Source organism: Triticum aestivum, chromosome 5A, assembly GCF_018294505.1.
Source record: "Triticum aestivum cultivar Chinese Spring chromosome 5A, IWGSC CS RefSeq v2.1, whole genome shotgun sequence".
Lineage (NCBI taxonomy): Eukaryota > Viridiplantae > Streptophyta > Magnoliopsida > Poales > Poaceae > Triticum > Triticum aestivum.
In genome coordinates, this window is record NC_057806.1 from 140,763,009 (window position 1) to 140,785,258 (window position 22,250).

Consider the following 22,250-nt stretch of genomic DNA (forward strand, 5'->3'; position numbering starts at 1 on the left):
CATCATCAGGCTGTGGCCCACGGACCATGCATGGATAGAAGCTTTGGGCAATAGCTTCATCTCTGGACCTGGGTACAAGATTCTTGTATAAGATGTCTCCCCACGGTCTTTTTATGGCACTTTTCTCAGCATACTCTTGGGTTGTGAAGCGGTATTTGAACCATTGTTCTGCCCAATAGCGTCGAATCCATTGGATTCGGGTCTTGCGCTGACCATAATTCTCTTCAGGATCTGTTTTATACATTTCTGCCAGTTCATCAGGCAGATCTTTGGATGTTCCTCCACGTCGCTGTCTGCCCCCCTTCCTTGCTGCTGTTTCTGAAGCCATAAACTTTAACTTGGAAGGCTTCAAGACGTTCAAAGGCTTCAAAGGCTTTCTTTTGCTGGACCAACAGGAACTGGCTTCAGGAGAATTTATGTGATGCTGTAAGAATTCTGCAAATGAATGCAGACTATGAGAACCAAAGGATTCTCCCACGGACATGTACCTGTGACAGCATTAAGGTGCGAGGGAAGGGGAAGAGGTCATATGCATTCTCAGAAGATTTTGAAGATAAATCAGTTTAGAAGACATTGACCTCATCGTGCGAAGACATTCACTCATAGATAAGAAGTTGGTTCCAGATTTGTACGAATCCACAGATCAGTACAAGTGAGGAATCTAACTACTTTGTGAAGCACAAGTGAATATACTAGGCATGTTATGAGATGCAGTTTGAGAGAGATCTAGTTTGTGTGAACAGAAACTACTTGTGGTAGAAAGTGACAGATCAATAGGATCAACGGTGCTGTAAAAAGGGAGTTTTATTTACCACACTGAGAACTGCTAGACGGAGCGAGAGATGAGGCCGAGCAGTTCACTCGTCCGTGCCCTAACTTGGCGACGGAGGAGACCTACGGCGACGGCGGAGAGGACGATGTCCGCGGTCGGCGTGAAGACGGCGTCGGAGAGGTTGCGGCAGCGAAGCGCTTCGTCGCCGGCGTCGTCGAGAGCTAGCGGTGGCGCTAGGGTTCGTGCGAGGGTGGAAGAAGAGATAGTTACCGCTGTGAGTGTGTATTTATAGGCACAAGGGCGGCACTGTGCTATTACACAGGTGCCCCTGGCGATTCGCATCTGAGGAACGCGTGGCCAGTTTGCGGAAGTTTGGGGTTTGTTCCACGTCCCACGCACGCCTGGATTGTCGGGTGGTCGTTCCTGCTTCTCCGGATTTTATGTGGAGGAATGAGCATTGAAAACGGACTTTATGGTTGTCTCTATATCTTCTGCTGACAAGGACGCAGTGAAGACATTCGACAGTTTCAATAGAATGCATATGACTTGGAGAGATAGAGTTTGAGATAGAAAGCATAGAGAAGTTGGGGTCCGATCACATTCACTTAGTTCAAAAGATTCAACACGAAGACATAGCTATAAGTGAATGCTGTAGAGGACAAAACACTAGCATATATATATATATATATAATCAACATAGTGAAGATAATCATGAAAATATGTTGAGTTCGAAGCCAAACCAAATGTGAAGACATTGCAAGGTAACGCCATGAGAGAAACACTTCAAAATAGAACGTTTGGTGGTGGCGTTACCCACCGTATAGGAAGTATTAGACCCAGACACGGCGCACAATTATCGTGGCGCTCCAAAGTCAAATTCCACATTAATGTATTCACACTTAGAATGTATGTCTTCATTGATTGAAGATATACTTCACTTCGTGTGTTGCACATCTAAGTCATCAATATGCATAAGGGTTAGGATGTGTGCCTGATCACAGGACATTTGAGGATTCCAGGATATTTAGCTCACACCGTAACTTGCAAAACCTCTTCTCATCCAAGGGCTTGGTGAAGATATCTGCCAATTGCTCTTCAGTGTTGACGTGTATGATATCAATGTCTTCCTTCACAACATGATCTCTGAGAAAGTGATGACGAATTTCAATGTGCTTTGTCTTCGAGTGCTGAACTGGGTTGTTGGCAATCTTGATGGCGCTTTCGTTGTCGCAGTAAAGTGGCACTTGCTTCAGATGAATGCCATAGTCCTTGAGTGTTTGCTTCATCCACAGAAGCTGAGCGCAGCAAGATCCAGCAGCAATGTATTCAGATTCAGCAGTGGAGAGAGATACACAGTTCTGCTTCTTTGAAGACCAACATACAAGTGATCGTCCCAGAAAGTGACATGTGCCTGATGTAGACTTGCGATCAACTTTGTCACCAGCATAATCAGCATCCGAGAATCCAACCAAATCAAACTCTGAGCCCTTTGGATACCATAATCCTAGAGTTGGGGTGTGAGCCAAATATCGAAGAATTCGCTTCACAGCTAAGTGATGCGACTCCTTTGGTGCCGCTTGAAATCGAGCACACATGCAAACACTAAGCATAATATCTGGCCTAGATGCACATAAATAAAGTAAAGAACCAATCATGGAGCGGTATACCTTTTGATCGAACTCTTTACCATTGTCGTCAGGACCCAGATGATGTTTGGCTGGCATTGGTGTTGTGAAGCCTTTGCAGTCTTGCATACCGAACTTCTTCAGGCAATCTTTGAGATACTTCTCTTGAGATATGAAGATGCCATTGCGTTGTTGTCGTATTTGAAGACCAAGGAAGAACTTCAGCTCCCCCATCATGGACATCTGATATTGCTCTTGCATCATATATCCAAACTCTTCACTGTACTTCTGATTGGTGCAGCCGAAGATAATGTCATCCACATATATTTGGCACACAAACAGTTCACCATCATATGTCTTCGTGAAAAGAGTGGGATCTAGGGAACCAGGTATGAAGCCTTTGCTCTTCAGGAAGTATTTGAGTGTGTCATACCAGGCCCTAGGGGCTTGTTTGAGGCCATACAGTGCCTTGTTGAGCTTGTATACCATGTCAGGATGTTTTGGATTTTCAAAGCCAGGCGGTTGTGCAACATACACTTCTTCTTCAATCTTGCCATTGAGAAAGGCACTCTTCACATCCATTTGATATAGAAGTATGTTATGATGATTTGCATAGGCCAGCAGTATGCGTATGGCTTCAAGCCTAGCCACAGGAGCAAATGTTTCATCGAAGTCAATGCCTTCCACTTGAGTATATCCTTGAGCAACGAGACGAGCTTTGTTTCTGACAACTTGACCATGCTCATCTTGCTTGTTGCGATATATCCATTTGGTGCCTATTATGTTGTGCTTCCGTGGATCAGGACGCTTAACTAGTTCCCATACATTATTCAGCTCAAACTGTTGAAGCTCTTCTTGCATAGCTTGAATCCATTCAGGTTCCATGAAGGCTTCTTCAACTTTCTTGGGTTCTGATATTGAGACGAATGCGAAGTGCCCACAGAAATTTGCTAGCTGAGTTGCCCTTGAACGAGTGAGTGGACCAGGTGCATTGATGCTATCAATTATTCTTTCAATCTGCACTTCATTGGCAACACGAGGATGTACAGGGCGAAGACTTTGCTCTTGCTGTTCTGTGTGTTGTTGGAAGGAATGTCTTCAGGCTGAGCATTGTCTTCATGTTGATCAGGTGCTGAAATGATAAGTTCTTCTTCAGGATGAGCTTCAGAAGGTATAATCTCTCCAGTTCCCATTAGCTTGATTGATTCACTAGCTGGAACTTCATCTAGCACACTTGGCAGTTGCTCTCTTTGTGATCCATTGGTCTCATCGAACCGCACATCCACTGTTTCAACCACTTTGTAATGAAAGAGATTGAAGACTCTGTAGGAGTGCGAATCCTTTCCATATCCAAGCATAAAACCCTCATGTGCTTTTGGTGCAAATTTTGAGGTGTGATGTGGGTCCTTGATCCAGCACCTTGCGCCAAATACTCTGAAGTAACTGACATTTGGCTTTTTGCCAGTAAGGAGCTCATAAGATGTCTTGTTCAGAAGCTTGTGAAGATAAACACGATTGATTGTATGGCATGCAGTATCAATGGCTTCGGTCCAGAATTTTCTTGGAGTCTTGTATTCATCTAGCATCGTTCTGGCCATCTCAATGAGTGTTCTGTTCTTGCGTTCGACGATGCCATTCTGCTGTGGCGTGTACGGGGCTGAGAATTCATGTGTGATGCCCAAGGTATCAGGATATGTGTCAAGGCCAGTGTTCTTAAATTCAGTGCCATTGTCACTTCTGATGTGCTTTATCTTGGCGCCAAAATTGTTCATAGCACGATTGGCGAAGCGTCTGAAGACATCCTGCACTTCAATATTGTAAAGGATTATGTGCACCCAAGTATATCTAGAATAATCATCAACAATAACGAAGCCATAGAGGCAAGCAGTAGTAGTTAGAGTTGAGTAATGAGTGGGACCGAAAAGATCCATGTGAAGCAGTTCGAAGGGTTGAGTAGTAGTCATGATTGTCTTCGAGGGATGTTTGGCCCTCGTCATCTTCCCTGCTTCACAGGCACCGCACAAATGGTCTTTCTTGAACTTGATGCCCTCGATGCCTATGACATGTTTCTTCTTCGCAAGAGTGTGGAGATTCCTCATGCCAGCATTCTAAAGCCTTTGCTAGAAGACATACTGCAAGCTGTGGCCCTGCTGAGAAATCTACCACGTACAAATCATCTTTTCGATACCCTTCAAACACTAGAGACTTGTCAGATTCCATTAGTACAAGGCAACGATATTTTCCAAACATTACAATCATGTTCAAATCGCAAAGTATTGAGACAGACATTAAGTTGAAGCCAAGGGATTCAACAAGCATGACTTTATCCATGTGTTGATCCCTTGAGATTGCAACTCTACCTAGACCCAGTACCTTACTTTTACCAGTGTCAGCAAATGTGATGTGGCTCTTGTCGGATGGACGTAAAGTTGAGTCCATGAGAAGACTTATTTTGCCAGTCATGTGATTTGTACACCCACTGTCAATAATCCATTCCGAAGACTCTGAAGGCGCTGGTGTCGTACCCTACAGTGCAGTTAGGGGGATAGGCTTCACGAAGAGAATTGTGAAGCAAAAACATTTGACGAACCAGTGGGTTATGAAAACTTAGATCCAGATTAGGACTAATAGGGAGAGTGGCATGCGATTCAGGAACGAAGTACATAATGATGCCATTTGGGCATTTTATCTTGCGCCCTACAAGATTTTTAAGGTCCCCAGCAATAGCGTCAGAAGATTTTGGTTTTCTGCTGGAGACCTTTCCCTGCAAAAGAGAGTTAAGCTTCTTTAACCACCCACATCTTCAAGGGTGGCTTAGAAGCAATAAGTCTAAGTGCAGCATCTGAGAATTTTGGCTTTGGAGCCCTAGCAAACAGTCTAGCAGGCGGACAATAGTACTCATAAGAATAGGCAGAATAGTTCTTGGTCATATGAACATGACGGTTTGATGAACGACTCTCATATTCATATGCCTGAGTATGGTTTCCCTGCAAAACATTTGCATTAGTGTGACTCAGGTGAGTCCTCTGTCTGTATGAAGCCTTTGGACCGTATGATGCTTTTGGTCTGAGGTTTGTCTTCTTCATGTGAGGTGTCATGAAGACATTCACAAGAAGATTTTCCAGACACGTTTTCGGAACCCAGATCTTCTTCATAGGCGGTCCATTCCTGCAGTTAGTATCAATGTACCTGGCAAAACTTCACCATTCTGATTCTTAAACAGTTTATAGTTTGCATCAAAGGATTCATCAATGATAATGGGGTTAGCACAAGTGAAGCCAGATAAATTGGATGGATCTGCTGAAGATTCCTTTGCAGCAACCCATGTGGTTTTGGGGTACTGCTCAGGTTTCCAGTAAGAGCCATCTGCATTCATTTTCCTTACGAACCCAACACCCTCTTTCCTAGGGTTTCGGTTCAGAATCTGCTTTTTGAGGACATCACATGGTGTCTGATGCCCTTGAAGACTTTTGTACATCCCTGTTTCAAGCAATGTCTTCAACCTAGCATTCTCATCAGCAATAGCGGTGGTATCCTCAACAGAGGGGTTAGTTACCGCATCAACAGTTGAAGATATTGCAACAACAGTAGCAGTAGAACATTCAGCAACAGAAGTAGCATTATCATGCTCAATGCATTTAAGACATGGTGGTTCAAATCCTTCCTGATCGGGACTGATCTGTTTGGCACGAAGTGACTCGTTTTCCGTTTGAAGATCTTCATGAACCGCTCTCAATTTCTCAAGATCTTGCTTCCTTTAAAGATAATCATAGGAAAGCTTTTCATGAGTTGTTGAGAGAGTTTCATGACGATTTTCAAGTTCCTGATACTTAACGTGAAGATTTTTTATGTCTTCAATTAAGGATTCAGATCGAGTCATTTCAGCACCCAACAGATCATCGCTTCTGTCTAAATTTTTTTGAATATGTTCCATAGCTTTCTGTTGTTCAGTTGCAATTTTAGCAAGTGTTTTGTAGCTAGGTTTTGAAACACAATCAGAGTCATCATCACTAGATGTTTGATAATGAGTAGTGCGTGTGTTTACCTTGGCACCGCGTGCCATGAAGCAGTAGGTGGAAGCGGATTAGTCCTTGTCATTTGCATCGGCGTCGGTGATGAAGTCATTGTCTTCAGTGTCGAAGATGGACTTGGCAACGTATGCTGTAGCCAGACTTGCGACGCCTGAGTCGGATTCCTCTTCAGACTCCACCTCCGCCTCCTCAGAAGCAGACTCCTCCTCTGAATCCATTTCCTTTCCAACAAACGCACGTGCCTTGCCAGATGAGCTCTTCTTGTGTGATGAAGACTTTGAGGAAGACTTGGAAGAAGACTTTAAGTATTTCTTCTTCTTCTTCTTGTCGTCAGAGTCATATTCCTTGCTCTTCTTCTTCTTTTTGTTCTCATTGTCCCACTGTGGACACTCAGAGATGAAGTGGCCAAGTTTCTTGCACTTGTGACATGTTTTCTTCTTGTAGTCATGAGCAGGAGCTTCATCATTCCTTGAACTTGATCGTGAAGACTTTCTGAAGTCTTTCTTCTTGGTGAACTTTTGGAACTTCTTCACAAGCATAGCAAGTTCCCTTCCAATGTCTTCAGGATCATCAGAACTGCTATCAGATTCTTCTTCAGATGAGGAGACAGCTTTTGCCTTCAAGGCACGAGTTCGCCCATAGTTTGGACCGTAGATATCTCTTTTCTCCGAAAGCTGAAACTCATGTGTGTTGAGCCTCTCAAGTATGTCAGACGGATCGAGTGTCTTGAAATCAGGACGTTCTTGAATCATCAGGGCCAGGATGTCAAACGAACTATCAAGTGATCTCAGCAGCGTCTTGACGACTTCGTGTTTGGTAATCTCAGTGGCGCCGAGGGCTTGAAGCTCATTTGTGATGTCAGTGAGTCGGTCAAATGTGTACTGGACATTCTCATTGTCATTTCGCTTGAAGCGGTTGAAGAGGTTGCGAAGAACACTGATTCTCTGATCTCTCTGGGTTGAGATGCCTTCATTGACCTTGGAGAGCCAGTCCCAGACCAGCTTGGATGTCTTCAAAGCACTCACACGGCCATACTGTCCTTTGGTCAGATGACCACAGATGATATTCTTGGCAGTAGAGTCCAGTTGAACGAATTTCTTGACATCAGCAGCAGTGACACCTTCTCCAGCCTTGGGAATGCCGTTTTCGACGACATACCATAGGTCGACGTCAATGGCTTCAAGATGCATACGCATCTTATTCTTCCAGTAGGGATATTCAGTTCCATCAAAGACGGGGCACGCAGCGGAGACTTTAATTATCCCTGCAGTCGACATAGCTAAAACTCCAGGTGGTTAAACCGAATCACACAGAACAAGGGAGCACCTTGCTCTGATACCAATTGAAAGTGCGTTATATCGACTAGAGGGGGGTGAATAGGTGATTTTTATGAAAGTCTTCATAACATGGGAGTTTTGAAGACAAACGATAAAATTAAACCTATTACCATGCAGCGGAAGGTAGACTACACTAGGCAAACCATAGTCAAGTATTCAATGAAGTGAAAGCACAAAGACTAATAGCAGCTAGGTAGTAAGGATCAGGTAGGAAGATATTATGAAGCCAAACAGAACACGCAGTCACTCAGTGAAGACAAATGATAAAGCAAACATACAATGACTTCACAAGGAGAAACAGTAAGTAAAGTGAAGTGAAGATGAAACCAGTGACTCGTTGAAGACAATGATTTGTTGGACCAGTTCCAGTTGCTGTGACAACTGTACGTCTGGTTGGAGTGGCTAGGTATTTAAACCTTAGGACACACAGTCCCGGACACCCAGTCCTAAACACGCAGCTCAGGACACCCAGTCCTCACCGTATTCTCCTTGAGCTAAGGTCACATAGACCTCGCCCAATCACTCTGGTAAGTCTTCAAGGTAGACTCCCAAACCTTCACAGACTTCGTTCACTGGCAATCCACAAGGTCTCTTGGATGCTCAGAACGTGACGCCTAACCGGCTGAAGGATGCACAGTCCTCAAGTGTAATAAGTCTTCAGATCACACAGACAAGAAGACTTAAGTGATGCCCAATTCTCTCTGGCTCTGGTGGTTAGGTCTTTATCCTCGCAAGGAATTCTCTCTCAAAGGCTTCGAGGTGGGTTGCTCTCAAACGACAAAAGTCGTACTCTCAATCTGAGCAGCCAACCGTTTATGGTTGTAGGGGATGGGCTATTTATAGCCACTTGGCAACCCGACCTGATTTGTCCAAAATGACCCTGGGTCACTAAGGAACTGACACGTGTCCCAACGGTCAGATTTGAAACTCACATGGCAACTTTACTTGGGCTACAAGCAAAGCTGACTTGTCCGACTCTGGACAAGATTCGCTCTCATTGTTTTCACTCGAAGACATAGGTTTTTGGTTTAGGCATCACTTCAGTCATTCTGACTGGTTCTCTTGGACCCCACTTAACAGTACGGTGGTTCCTATGACTCAACACAAAAGAAAAAGAACTACGAAAGATCTAAGTCTTCGAGCTCCATAGTCTTCATATCGTGTCTTCTCTTGTCATAGTCTTCAATGTGAATATCTTCATATACCACCTTTGACTTCAATGTCTTCATACATTTTTAGGGGTCATCTCTGGTAGTAAAATCGAATCATGAGGGACTTCTACCTGTGTTATCCTGCAATTCTCACAAACACATTAGTCCCTCAACTAGGTTTGTCGTCAATACTCCAAAACCAACTGGGGTGGCACTAGATGCACTTACACCAGGAAACCCACTGCGTTCGCTCGACATCGAAACGAACGCCATGGGGCGAAAACCTGACAACACCATAGTTCAACGACGACCTGAAATACTACAGTCTATTACAGCCAAAAGCTCATCACAAGAGCCAAATAGAAAACGGACAGCAGCTGGAAACGACAGCGGCAACTATGACAGCAGGCGAGATTGCGAGATCATTCTCCCTCGATCGGTCTCCTCGCCGTCTCGCACATCTTCATCATGCTCATAGTGCTTGACCTGACCATCGCTGCCCCACTGCGCAGCTCCTTGACTTCATCACCTTGCTGAAGACCTGCCCAATATAGCAAAAAGGAGCACACGGAAAACACAATCTCAAACGGTGTCTTAATCTGTTTCTTCTCAAAGGTGGCTCGATTTCTAGCCAACCAGATAGCCCAGCAAACGGCCGTCAGGCCAACAGTGTAGTATTTCTTCCCATAGGGAAGGAAAGTGTGGCACCAGGTGAAATATTGCCAGTAACTGTTTGGACAGAGGTCCGTCCCTAAAGCCATCCCAACACAACGCTACACCACTTTAGCCACAGGACAAGTGAAAAACAAATGCCGGGATGATTCAATATTGTCACAAAAGGAGCATTTGGATCCCCAGGCCATCTCCTCTCCTTCATAACTTGCCTAGTCAAGACAGCATCCTGAGATAGCTGCCACAGGAAAATTTTGACTTTGAGGGGGATCTTGGCCTTCCAAATCCATCTATAGTGACAGCCACTAAGAGGGTTTTCTAGCCATTTGTACATAGATTTGGTAGAAAATCTACCATTACCATTTAGCCCCCAGTATACTTGGTCCCCCCTACTCCCAGCTGTATACTGTCAATATATTTCCTCATATCCTCCCATTGCCTTTGAAGATCAGGGGTAAGCCTTCTTCTAAAGAAGGTGTTGGGAGTCACAGCTTTGACTTCTGCGACAGTGCAGTCCTGCTCAGTGCATATGTCAAACAGCAGGGGGTAATAGTCCTGGAATGGTCTAGACCCATTAATAGAGTCTTTCCACACTCTAGTTAGATCTCCTGATTTCGCTTTGATCTTTCTACCAGCCATATACAGGGCCTTAACTTTAAGAAGGGCTTTCCAGCACGGAGAATAAAAAAAAAGAACTGTGGCTACGGTTGAACCCAGGTTCAATGATTCTCCGTGCTGGAAAGCCCTTCTTAAAGTTAAGGCCTTGTATATGGCTGGTAGAAAGATCAAAACGCGACCTGGCAGAGCGTGGAGGCGGATTGCTTTGTATAGGTAGTTAGAGCACCTCCAACGCGTCGACCCAAACGGATTTGGGTCGACCGTCGATCATCGTCCGCCTTGTTTTTGTTGGGTCGGCAGTACACCTAACGCGTAGACCCAATTTTGCACGCACGCTAGGCTTGCTGTCGTTTTTAAACAAATACACACATTTTACATAGTTTCACAAGCAAACAAATATAGCATAGTTCACAAGCCAAATAAATATATCATAATTTACAAGTCAGATAAAAATTAAATTGTCTCAAATACATATAAAAAAGATACATCTATTGGTTGCCAACATGAGCCCACATATACTCAACCAAATCATCTTGCGGCTGAATGTGAGTTTCCTAATCACCACACAGATGATGAAATTAAGTGACCCGTGCAAACGTTGCCGCTTCTCCATGTTCAGACACAACATTATCATCCTAGAACTGAAACCGTTGGTCGTAGATACGTTTTGGGCGCTCATCCTCTACGATCATATTGTGCATGATCATACAAGCAGTCATCATCTCCGACAACTTCTTGGTGCTTCAAGTTCTAGCAGGATGCCGAACGATGCCCCATCAAAATTACAGAACACCAAAGGCACGTTCCACATCCTTCCTAGCACTCTCTTGCTCTTGTGCAAGTCTCCTCCTCTTCTCTCATACAGGGTTAGAGATTGTCTTCACAATAGTTGTCCACTAAGGATAGATATCGTCAGCTAGGTAATATTTTTTTGTTATAGTTGTGGTCGTTGATGTTAACATTCACCGACGGGCAGTGGCCTTCGGCAAGCCTTGCAAACACTGGTGAGCGTTGAAGGAAATGGCACCTCTCTCGGTTGCGATTTCAACGCCGGAGCGTGCCCCGGAACAACGGCTACTGCCTACTAAGGTGATCATGGACGACCAACACAAAAGCCACCATCTCCTTATTGTCATATGGGGAATCATTGGACTCGCAGAGGAAATTATGGAAAAAGAACCTGTCAGCGGAGTCCATTTGTACCTTGGGGGCAAACTATTGAATAGCTGCGGGCGTCGTCGAAGAAGCTGGCCGGCGAAGAGATACACGTCTTCCATGGACCAGGTAGCTGGCTGGCAGTGTTAGACGAAGGAGTTGGTCGGGGTCACGGGGGCAACTTCGTGGTCGCAGCGACGTCGAGGGGGAGCCGCGGTGGCCCGAAGGCAAGGCAATGATGGCAAGGACACGAAAAGGTGGCCGTGTGCGGGGGAGGTTTATGGGTCCGTACTGCTGGCAAGGGCATCGGAGCTGGGCGGCGACGACAGGTGGGGCGGGCAGGGGCTTGTTGTCGATGGGCAGGAAGAGAATGGCCTACGTGCTACCAACTGGTGGGCCAGAAGAAGTAGGCGGGCGTGAGGCCTAAATTTGGGTCTGAAATGGATCGTCCAACAGATAAAAAGGTCAGAAATGGATCGTCCGACGAATAAAAAGCGGACGCGCCTCCGTTTGGCCTGGCGGAGGTATATGGGTCCGTACTGCTGGCAAGGGCATCGAAGCTGGGCGGCGGCGACGACGGGCAGGGGCTTGTTGTCGATGGGCAGGAAGAGAATGACCTACATGCTACCAACTGGTGGGCCAAAAGAAGTAGGCGGGCGTGAGGCCTAAATTTGGGTCTGAAATGGATCATCCAACTGATAAAAAGGTCAGAAATGGATCGTCCGACCAATAAAAAGCGGATGCGCCTCCGTTTGGCCCGGCGCATCGGGCCAACTTTTGTGTTCACTTTGACCCCAAGTTGCTCTTAGGGCGTCGGTCCCGGCCGCCGGACGGAGAAAAATCGTAGTCATCATCCAACGCCGCCACTCAGTTGCGAGAGCGAGCGAGGATTTTGTCCCCAGCCTCTTGAGGCGTGAAAGTCACACCCGGCAACAGTCAGGGAAAGGGAGGGGGTCCTTCCCCTTCGCAGGCGACCGAATTGCACGGTAGGCTCGGCTCCTCTGGGTTGATTCAGCTCGTGATTTTCCTATCCAGGGAAAGTAGGGGGATCCCGGGAGGATCCCTGGCAACCGAATTGGCCAAGGTGGCTGAAGGGGATTTTAACTTGCAAGGGATTTTCATGCTGGCCTCGTCTATCTCAGGTAAAAGAACTTCATGAACTATTATTTGTTGGTGCATCTAACAACTCATTTTCCTTCACAGCTAATACATAGTAGTACAATACGTTTTATTGCTCTTATTCCTGTTGAAGCTCCGCAGCTGCCCTCGAGCACAGTTCGAAAGTAGCTAGCTTGTCAACGGCTGCAATACGAGCAAGCCTGGTAGTGGATTAGTAGCCGGCGAAAAGACAGGATGATCACAGGTATGTAGGACATAGGCACTTGCTTATATGTCAGCTCCATCGCAGGTCCTACTCTTAGCGAGTAGCCTTACTTTTGGCCTCGCTGCAGGTTGCAAGAATGGAAGGCGTCAAAACATCGGAAAACCTCAAAACTGAACAAGATTCAAACAGGGGCAACGATGCAAGATTCAAGGGCATCATTACCTTAACATCTTCTTGATCTCACTGCTGTCAGGGTCGAGTCTCAGCGCCTCCTGGAACGCATCAACTGCCCTTTGGTGATCCTGTAAATGGAGGGACGCCATGAGAGGAAGTGAGACACAGGTTGAGAGACTGAATCAGATTGAAAGGTTTGATTTGAACACCAACTATACCTCCATGAAAATGAGAGCTGAGCCCTCTCGGTACCATGCCTTGGACCAACCAGGACGCAGCATTTTGCACCGTTGAGCGTCTGCCAGTGCTCTGTCCCCTTCTCGCATGCGCAGCCAGCAGAGGCTCCGGTTAGCAAACAGGGTCGCATCAAGTGGGTCTATCTCCATCACCTACATTTGCATGTGGTCAGCATCGCATGATTTTTCCATGCAATGATAACTGGATCTAACAGGCTCTCTGAAGGCATTTTCATTAGTTTAAATGTAAGAAAAGCACAAATAAGCACTCATCAGACTTGAGCAGAAAAGGGTGTCGCGGATGAAGTGTCAACCCTAAATGAAATGTAGTTACTTTTATTGTATGATCCTGATGTAAGACACCCATGCCTTCACAAACATTTCAACATAAACCATGATGAATCATCCGTCAATCTTACCAACCCTCATTAAGTAAACAAATTGTACTGCTACAAGGAAATCTGAAGTCACTGCACTTTCAATCCTGAACCTGATGCTCTAGAACTAGAGGGGATTCCTTATTTGATCCTTTTTAAAAATTTGGTTCCTTTTTTGGCCCTAGAAATTTTGTTTTTCCTTTTTTGATACTACAACTTTATTTTCTTCCTTCCATGACACTTCCATCATTCTTTGTTGTTAACACCGTCAACTACGAGATGAAAACTCCTATTTGTCATTCTTTGTTGTTAACACCGTCAACTACGAGATGAAAACTCCTATTTACCCCTGCTTTAGCACGTTGAAAAAAAAAGAAACAGAAAAACCTTTTCTGGCCGAACCGTCCCGATTCTCTCCCCTTCTCCCCCGATCCCCTTCTCCCTGAGCCCTAACCCTAGCGCGGCGCGAAGAGCAACATGGAGGAGGGGGCGGCCGAGGTGGAAGTCGCAGTGGAGGAGGGTCACGGGCGAGGCGGCCATGGTGGGGAGTCGTTCCTGTGCCCGCCCTGAGGGAGCGACGGCCGCGGCGGCGAATTTCGAGCTGGCGTCGCTGCTCTCCCCTCTTTCTCGTCCCTTCCCATCGTAGATTCCGCGAATTGGCGCCATCGTCGGAGCATCATCTGCTCCACCGCCTAAATTAGCGTCGTCCAGCGGGCCATCCCCGGCACCGTCACGGGCGCCTCACAGGCAACGCGGATGTGCGTCGCACGGGCGCCCAACCCCCTGCTACCTCCTACCGCTGCACCTCCCACCACCACCAGCCGATGTGATTCCTCAATCTCTGGCAGCGCACCCACCTAATCTGCTTCTCAGGACATCTCTCCGTCAAGCTCTAGACATGGCCAAGAACAGTTTCAAGCTCGGCACCCGCCGCTTCGTCAGTCCCGCCGGTCCCGACCTCGATTTCAGCATCCACGAAGCTGAGGTTGCGTCGTCGTTTATTTGCAACGGGATCTGACCACCATGTACATGGAAGCTAGCCTCATAGGCAAGCAGGCTGCTGGATGTATTATTCCGGAGGATACGCAAGTACACACATACGAATCGATTCCGCTGGTCTGAGATGCAAGCGAGAACACACACCAACGCACGGCACAAACTACACCAGGGATAAAATGGACTTTTCATGTCGCATTTAACGGTGTTCGTTGCCAAAACTGACAGAAATGTCACATAGGGAACAAAATGAAGTTTGAGTGTCAAAACAGGAAGAAATTTTTTATTAGGGCCAAAAAGGGAACCAAATTTTAAGGAAGGGCCAAATAAGGAATTCTCTCCTAGAACTACTGTTTCTTCTGAGCTTATTTTGTATTGTTCCAAACAAGTTATTTTAGTTCATGCACTTAGTCACTTACCAGTCCATAGTAGTACATTGCTGTAAAGTAGTCCTTCTTTGCAAATGCTTCCTTCCCTTGTGACTTCAAATCAGCTTTCCGTTCTTCTGCAGAAGCTCTATCCTGAACAGAGGCATTTTGGTTAAACTTTAAAGGCATAGAGAGTGTGACTGATTCAGGCAGCACAGTAGGTGCTACAGTTGAAAATGTGCTCCTTGTCAAAAATCCTAAAATAATAATCTTGATATATTGGTCAAAATTCCTAAAATAATAATCATGACATATGTTTCCTCTGTTAACACTGCTGACTTGGCTGGAGGAAGTGCCCGCATGACCAGAACCACTGAAGTTTGTGAGCAATTTGCTAATAAAAAAATGCTGACACAAACTTCAACAGGAAATTCAGTTAATGTGTAACATCCTCCAATCAAATACCTGCAGAGTAACCTATAATTGTGGGTTCAATGGCTTCCCAATGCCGGTACAGATGCAGCGACTTCAATCTTTCTACCATTATTCATTTATCAAAAACATACATGCTTGGAGAGAGAACATGGCAGCTACAATATAATCAATATTACCATGTGTCAATTACCATATTTTCTAGGATATGTTGTCATAGCGGAAATAAATCAAGAACAAAGAACACGTAGATAGGGGGGTCACAGGAATAGACCATGGATGCAATCATGTATGTACTGGTCATAAGAATTTGCACTGTGTGGAAATCTTTTCAAGGGGAATGCATCCATAAGAGCATCATGACTTACTCCAATCTAAATAGCAAACTACTCCCTCCGTTCCGAATTACTTGTCTTGGATTTGTCTAGATACGGATGTATCTAGACTCATTTTAATGCTAGATACCTCCGTATCTAGAAAAATCTAAGACAAGTAATTCGGAACGGAGGGAGTACAATTTATCCTACAATCAAGTAACAAATCGCACACATACCTGAACCCTGGTCTGTGGAGATTTCATAGTTGTAATTATCCCATCAACACTCCAATCAGGCACAGATGGAATTGGGTTTGTCTTAGGAAACAGAAGCTCAACAAGTTCACGTTGACCACGGACTGCTGCTCTCTTGATTGGAATATCCCCGTGCTATGTTACAAAAAAAAACCGGAAGATGTAATATAACACCGCATGGAAAATGGAAGATATAACAGTATGAAAAAGGAATTTGGTGGATGATCAAAGTCATGAATTGGAAGACAGGCACGATTCACCCTAGTTCTCTGCACTATACCGTCAAAAGAAAATCGTACTAGTTATTCATCAATTCATCCTGATGGCAGTATTAGAATTTTGAACCTAACAAAATGTGGAGGAGATGTAGCAACATGACTGAAGTTTTAGCGAGTGTCGCGATTCTGTTAGGTTCAGAGTAATCGTGGCACTCGCTAAAATCGTCAGACCAGTAGGTTCAGATCATACCATTGGAATTCCATTGTTGAATCATCTCAATAATGGAATTCCAATGGTATGATCTGAACCTACTGGTCTAACGTTTTTTTGAAGTAACTGGCACAATGGCATCCTGATTCTGTGATATTCCGAACCTGTTGTATGTGTTGTGAAAAAAAAATCAAAACCATGGCACAAAAATCTATCACTACAGCTTCAAATCATGAAATGTCTGACCAGGTGACTGCAAAGTCCAGCAGATGTATTCAGATACACACTGGTTGCACAATACTTGACGCATGATCGGTCTATAGTTAGTATACAACACACTTCTTCGCTTGGGATACCTTAGAAGTAGCATAATAGATTACCATGCAGCCAAAGGTCTGCAAGGGAGGTGACACTGCGAGCATGAAAGCATTAAAATAGCTAAACAGAAGCATCATCAAAGCCGGAGCTATGTTACCTGGTTAGGAATGTTAGGGTCAGCTCCAGCCTCCAGCAAGAACTTGGCGAATTCAGTTGAGCCATCATCAACTGCCCCCGTTAAAGGAGTTGGTCCAGAGCTACTATTACCATTCACATCAGCACCAGCCTATTGAATTGAAAATACAAAATGCAAAGGTAGCTTTAGAGACAGGATCTGCACATTTAACTTGCATTCTGCTCCAAACAATTGTTTAGAGGTCGATATAATTGATTAGTCAAACATAAAAACATTAAATTGAGCAGACAAGTTACTGGACCTCAATCAGTAGCTTCATGCATTCCAAGGAGTTCCCACAGCATGCCATCATTAGTGGTGAGAAGATATGATTGACTACTCTGTTGGGCTGTAAAGGCAAATGAATGGCCAATTAATAATTAAAATTATGTCCACCAAGTATTCTGATGCATCTCGAGAACGAACCATTTCATCCTCAAGCTACAGGTGACTAATTTTTCACATTTTATTTTTCATTTTATAACTCTGCATGCAATGCAATTAGGTGTGAAATCAACAGCTTACATCAGCACCATGCTCCAGCAGAATTTTCATGGCCTGATGCTGACCCTTTGCAGCAGTCATATGTAATGGTGTCCCTCGGTAATTGATAACATCCACGTCAACTCCTTTGGACAGCAACAGTCTTACAATCTCACAATGCCCTAGATGAACAATAAATATATAAGCAAATATTAAGCACAGAAGGAGCTTCTAGTCTTCTAAATAGTATACAAAACATTCGTAAGCTAGTACTATCCTGTAAGCCTTCCATCTATTTCAGAGACCAAGTGAACTGAAGAATGAGGAACGCACCATGCTCTGCTGCATTGTGCAGCGGCGTTAAGCCCCTCTCACTAGGTTTCGCCGGATCGCTACCATGATCGAGAAGATATCTGGCAACCTGAAGATTTCCCTTGAGTGCAGCATAAAACATCGGTGTCGCACCTACAAGGAGAATGCGGCATTTCAGTACTAATTAAGTACTAATATAGGCAACAAGTCCTGTTACTGGTGCACAGATTTTACCTACGCTTGATACCGAGTTGACATCGACCCCCACGTCCTCCAACAGGAACTTGCAAATCTCCAGGGACCCCTTATTTGCAGCGAAATGGAGTGCGTTGAGCCCTTTGGGGTCCTTTGTTTCCCGCAAATCCATCTTTTTGGACATTTCTAGCATGGAGAAATTGCAGATGCAACAAAAATCAAATAATACAATCATGAACATTCTGGGGAGCGTGGTGCACTAGGGAGCCGTTTGCACCGTCTGAGGCTCCAGATCGATCTAAATACAGAAGTTATCTATCCATGCAGTCACAAATTTGGCAGTTTCTGCCTAACTTGCAGAACAAAGCCGAAGGAATTAACGCCCAATTTTTTCAGAAAGTAACCGGAGAGAACATCAGATTCGACCACGCTACATAGGCATTGCTACACGAGAGTGTCCGGGACAATGGAGAAGCCGATATCACACATCATTTCATTCGACACTGGATATAACAGGGGACGGCGGCAGAGCCGACGGCACTTACTCTTGAGGAGGCGGAGATTGCCGTCGAGGGCAGCCAGGAGGGCGATTGCGGCGGGGTTGGGGGCCATGGCGGCGGCAGCGGCAGAGGCCTCTCGCTGGGGCCCTAGGGTTGCTGAAGGTTCTAGGAAGATCTGGCTGGGCGGGGCGAGTGGAGTGAGGATTTGATAGGGGAGGGGAAAGCAGGCGGTGGTATGTGGCGCCAGACGGGGGCTCGTGGAGTGCACGGGAAACGAGTGGGCCTCACGTGGCCATGCTAGTAATGGTAACGCGTGTTGGGTTTGCTTCCGTGTCACGTGAGGTGAGGTTGCTCTAATTTCTTTATCTTCCCGGTGCGTACCTGCTGGTGGAGACTAGTAGAATGTGATGCCTGTGGATACGCCGTCAGGAGTATACGTGCAAATAGCTAATTGTGTTTTTCTTTACTAACTAGGAAAATTGCCCGTGCGTTGCAACGGGAGAAAAAAAAACCACACACCCATGCTCTGTGCTTCACAATTGACTAAAAATATCGTACACGTGATGCTTATTTTGAGTTACCGACACCATACAATAAAAATGTGGTATGCTTCATCCGACGACCAGGCATGCATACTTTTGTCGTGTGTGCTAACCGTGAAGTACTTGTCATGTAGATGTTCTAACTTTCTGTTCTATTGTGTACACCTTTTTTGCAACTGGGTTGAATCTTTAGTTTTTTTGTTTTGTTGATTGGCTTCACGTTGCTCTTTTAGTTTTTCCGGTTTTTCTTCATGGCCATCCATGCCTAACGCTCTCTATCTCGTTTACTTCTTTGTTCCCTAGCATTCATGACTGGAGATTGCAACCCAAATTGCTTGCCTTCATGACAGTTTTCTATGATTTACTCCCTCCATTCCAAAATATAAGTATTTGTAGAGATTTCACTATAGACAACATACAGAGCAAAATGAGTGAATGTATACTCTAAAAGGCGTCTATATACATGTGAATGTAGTCTCTATAGTGGAATTTTTAAAAGACTTATATTTAGGAACGGAGGGAGTAGAAATCTATTGTCGATTAAACAAAGAAATAGATTAGATTCTGCATCATAAATAGAGCATACATAGCTACTCATAAATTAATCTCATGAGCCTGCAGATAAGCATCAAATATGTGTTGTTTGTACAGTAATGTTTTACTTCTTCCCGGCAACCCCTTTTTAAATTGTGCAACTATTTTGGCTGCCAGTTTAAGTTTATATTAGCCAACTATGATATTCTATCTAAATCCTTTTAGGTGATTATCACTACGTAAAGTTATTGTTATCCTATATAGAATTATTAATGTCTTCAAATCATGATAGTAGGGTATAACAACTTCTGTAATTACCTTTGTTTAATAAAGTAAGCTAGCTCACCAAAGTAGGTTACTTTTGTTTACTATATTTTTTTGTTTAAATAATAATATTTTTGTACTATGGTACCCCTAAATATGGTTTCCGATAAGCATGGATGAGTTAATTAATGATGACGTCTGTATTGCTAGCGTCCTACAATTTAGGAACCAAAAAAATGTTAGGATGTTGTAGATCAAATCATCGTTGCCTAGTGAAAAAAGCATACCACATCGGCAGATTAATTATTGTACTACCATCAAACAATATTTTTTTATGCATGTAACACTTTCAAAGTAATTTTACCTTGATACAATTGTTGGTTTTTCTCCATAGCATTAATGTTTGGGCCCGAAGTATGTATAAGGTGGTTGCCAAGTCCCTCCATACCAACATGTCCATCTTTAAGGATGTCAGGCATGGATTCCTTTTTCTGATCCCGAACGATAGCTTCATTGAGATCAACTAAAGCCTATATTGGCATGACACGTCAATGTCGTTTTGACGTCAATGGCTTATTATGCACTTGTATGAACCGGGATCAACTGGAGAAAATTTATTTTATATTTACTTTACTGAATGTGTAAGCACATATGTTTTCGTCGTGTGTGCCTTAACCTCTGTATATATGTTAGTCCAATATATTGTCTGATCCTTATTCATGTATGTATGGTGTTTGTTTATTTTCAGTTTTTGCGCCCTAGCAGCTAGTCAGAGTGAGGGACATACACATAGTCTAATTCATTTTTTTTGATATGAGTCAAATTCAACCTTAAAACAGAAAGGCAATGTGTGCGTGGTTCAGAGAACAAAGACGCACACACTAACACGCCCAAGTGATGGACTCGAAGATTTTTATCGGTGCATGAAGGATTCAAAGTCTTAATCTCGTAAAAAAAAGTCCAAACTATTAAAAACAGAAACTGTGAACCTGCATGCACGCTAGTATAAAAAAAACTGTCTAAAAAAAGATAGCCACACACGTCGGCTGGTCTAGAAGAAACCAGCAGCCGCATCGCTAGCGCTCCTCCACAGAATCTTATCTCCTCAGTTTTTCTTCGCTGCGCCAGTTATTCACATGCCGACCTCCCCTGGGACACGCCGCCGCTGCCGCTTGCACCCACCGCCGCGGCGCACGCCACCGAATCTCGCCGCTCCCCCGGATCCCTTCACCACCCCGGCCATGGGCGCTGGCTCCCCCGCCTAGAATCCCCGCTCCCCCGGCCATGGCGCGCGCTACACACCCGCGCAACCACCGGGAATCCCACGATGGGCTCCTCTGCAGAGGAGCTAGCTCCGCGCCGTGCGCTCCAGCACCGACGCTCGTGCCGTTCAATGGCGACGGCGGCCATGGCCATGCTCACTCATGCTCCAACGCCGGCCGTCCTCGCGCAAGTCCCTTTTCCTCTGTATCTTCAGATCCCATCCCACCACCCGAGCGCCTCCTCCTCGCGCCCTCGTCGACGATCTGCAGACTGCAGTAGCAGCAGCAGGACCCCCGCCGGTGAGCTACCTCCTCCCTCCTTCCTCCTCCCTCATCCCCTTCTACCACCGGTGTACTGCCTCTCCTCACACTCTCTCTTACCTCTCGAACAGGAAGCAGCAGCTCCACCGCACAACAACGGCGCTGCGGGTGTCACTCTCGAGCGCCAGTTCACGGTCCCAGCGCCCATCTACCTGTGCAGCGCGGCCGCTAACTTGGGCAGCTCGATGAGGAACGCCGGCGGCGCCCGGGTGCCCTCGTGGATGGCCAGGCTACTCTGTACAAAGCAGCTCTGCAGCCCGAGCGCTTCAGCCACCTCCCAAAGCAGAGGAGAGGAGCTCCCTGCCACGAGCCTTTCCAGTGCCGGCAAACCAGCAGGCCGACCCGCCCCCTACTCCGCCAAGCTTCACCACCGCTGGGATGCCCCCTCCTCCCCTTCCCCGCTTGGATCTGGCAGGCGCCGGGGCGGTGGCGTCGTCCCCGTGATGTCGCGCAAACATGAAACATTTTTCCAGAGTGCCACTTAAACAGGGACTGCGGGCTTATTTCAAAGAAATAGAAGGGCTTTTGCGCAAAAACGCCAACGACGTACGGGCAGAAGCATTAGCTGCTTTATTAGTAGGGAAAGATTGTATTTTTGTATTTGGTACTCCCTCTATAATAATTTAATATAAGAACGTGAGGGAGTATTTTCTTGCGGTGAACAAGGGGCTAGGCGCGTCTCCTAAGAGCAAGAGTCAATTACCAAAAATGCTTTCGCCCCGCTTTATAAAGTACTCCCTTCATTTTAAAATAGTTGACTCAATTTTATACTAACTTTGTACCTATAATGATCAATGGCACTTGATACAAACGCACGCTCTCACAACACACTCACACACAGGGGCGGATCCAGACTGAAAATTATCCGTTGTCCACATAGAAAAACACATGCCCACATGTCAAACAATCAATGAACTACACACTAAATCAATGAATTATATTAAGCAACTACAAATTGGACCCGGTGCCAGTGACACCGGCTAGCTGTACGTAGCTACGCCCCTGCACACACATATCAAGGCAAGATACATAGGAGATGAGCGCAACAACACCACCCCTAGCACTACAAGAGCAGC

At 45.4% G+C, this 22,250-nt stretch overlaps 2 protein-coding genes across 2 annotated transcripts; one reads left to right on the forward strand and one right to left on the reverse strand.

Moving 5' to 3' along the window:
• Positions 1-12,499: 12,499 nt before the first annotated feature.
• Positions 12,500-18,570, reverse strand: LOC123102656 (poly [ADP-ribose] polymerase tankyrase-1). Its single transcript, XM_044524076.1, has 11 exons — positions 18,297-18,570; positions 17,791-17,937; positions 17,578-17,709; positions 17,287-17,426; positions 17,024-17,110; positions 16,744-16,872; positions 15,822-15,974; positions 14,888-14,989; positions 13,078-13,248; positions 12,908-12,987; positions 12,500-12,806 (listed from the first exon to the last, which is right to left on the reverse strand). Exons 1-11 carry the CDS (start codon positions 18,361-18,363, stop codon positions 12,779-12,781), a joined length of 1,236 nt encoding a protein of 411 aa, XP_044380011.1. The 5' UTR covers positions 18,364-18,570; the 3' UTR covers positions 12,500-12,778.
• Positions 18,571-20,535: 1,965 nt separating this feature from the next.
• Positions 20,536-21,925, forward strand: LOC123102657 (uncharacterized). The gene is made up of 2 exons (XM_044524077.1): positions 20,536-21,153; positions 21,246-21,925. Exons 1-2 carry the CDS (start codon positions 21,016-21,018, stop codon positions 21,657-21,659), a joined length of 552 nt encoding a protein of 183 aa, XP_044380012.1. The 5' UTR covers positions 20,536-21,015; the 3' UTR covers positions 21,660-21,925.
• The last annotated feature ends 325 nt before the right edge of the window (positions 21,926-22,250 follow it).

Bases quoted from the DNA above. Each gene is read 5' to 3' on its own strand.
- LOC123102657 (XM_044524077.1), top strand. From the start codon at position 21,016: ATGCTCCAACGCCGGCCGTCCTCGCGCAAGTCCCTTTTCCTCTGTATC. The intron at 21,154-21,245 runs GTGAGCTACCTC...CCTCTCGAACAG, and splicing joins CAGCAGCAGGACCCCCGCCG to GAAGCAGCAGCTCCACCGCA.
- LOC123102656 (XM_044524076.1), bottom strand. From the start codon at position 18,363: ATGGCCCCCAACCCCGCCGCAATCGCCCTCCTGGCTGCCCTCGACGGC. The intron at 16,873-17,023 runs GTCCAGTAACTT...TCAATTCAATAG, and splicing joins GCATGAAGCTACTGATTGAG to GCTGGTGCTGATGTGAATGG. The intron at 12,988-13,077 runs GTATAGTTGGTG...CTCCATTTACAG, and splicing joins CAGCTCTCATTTTCATGGAG to GATCACCAAAGGGCAGTTGA.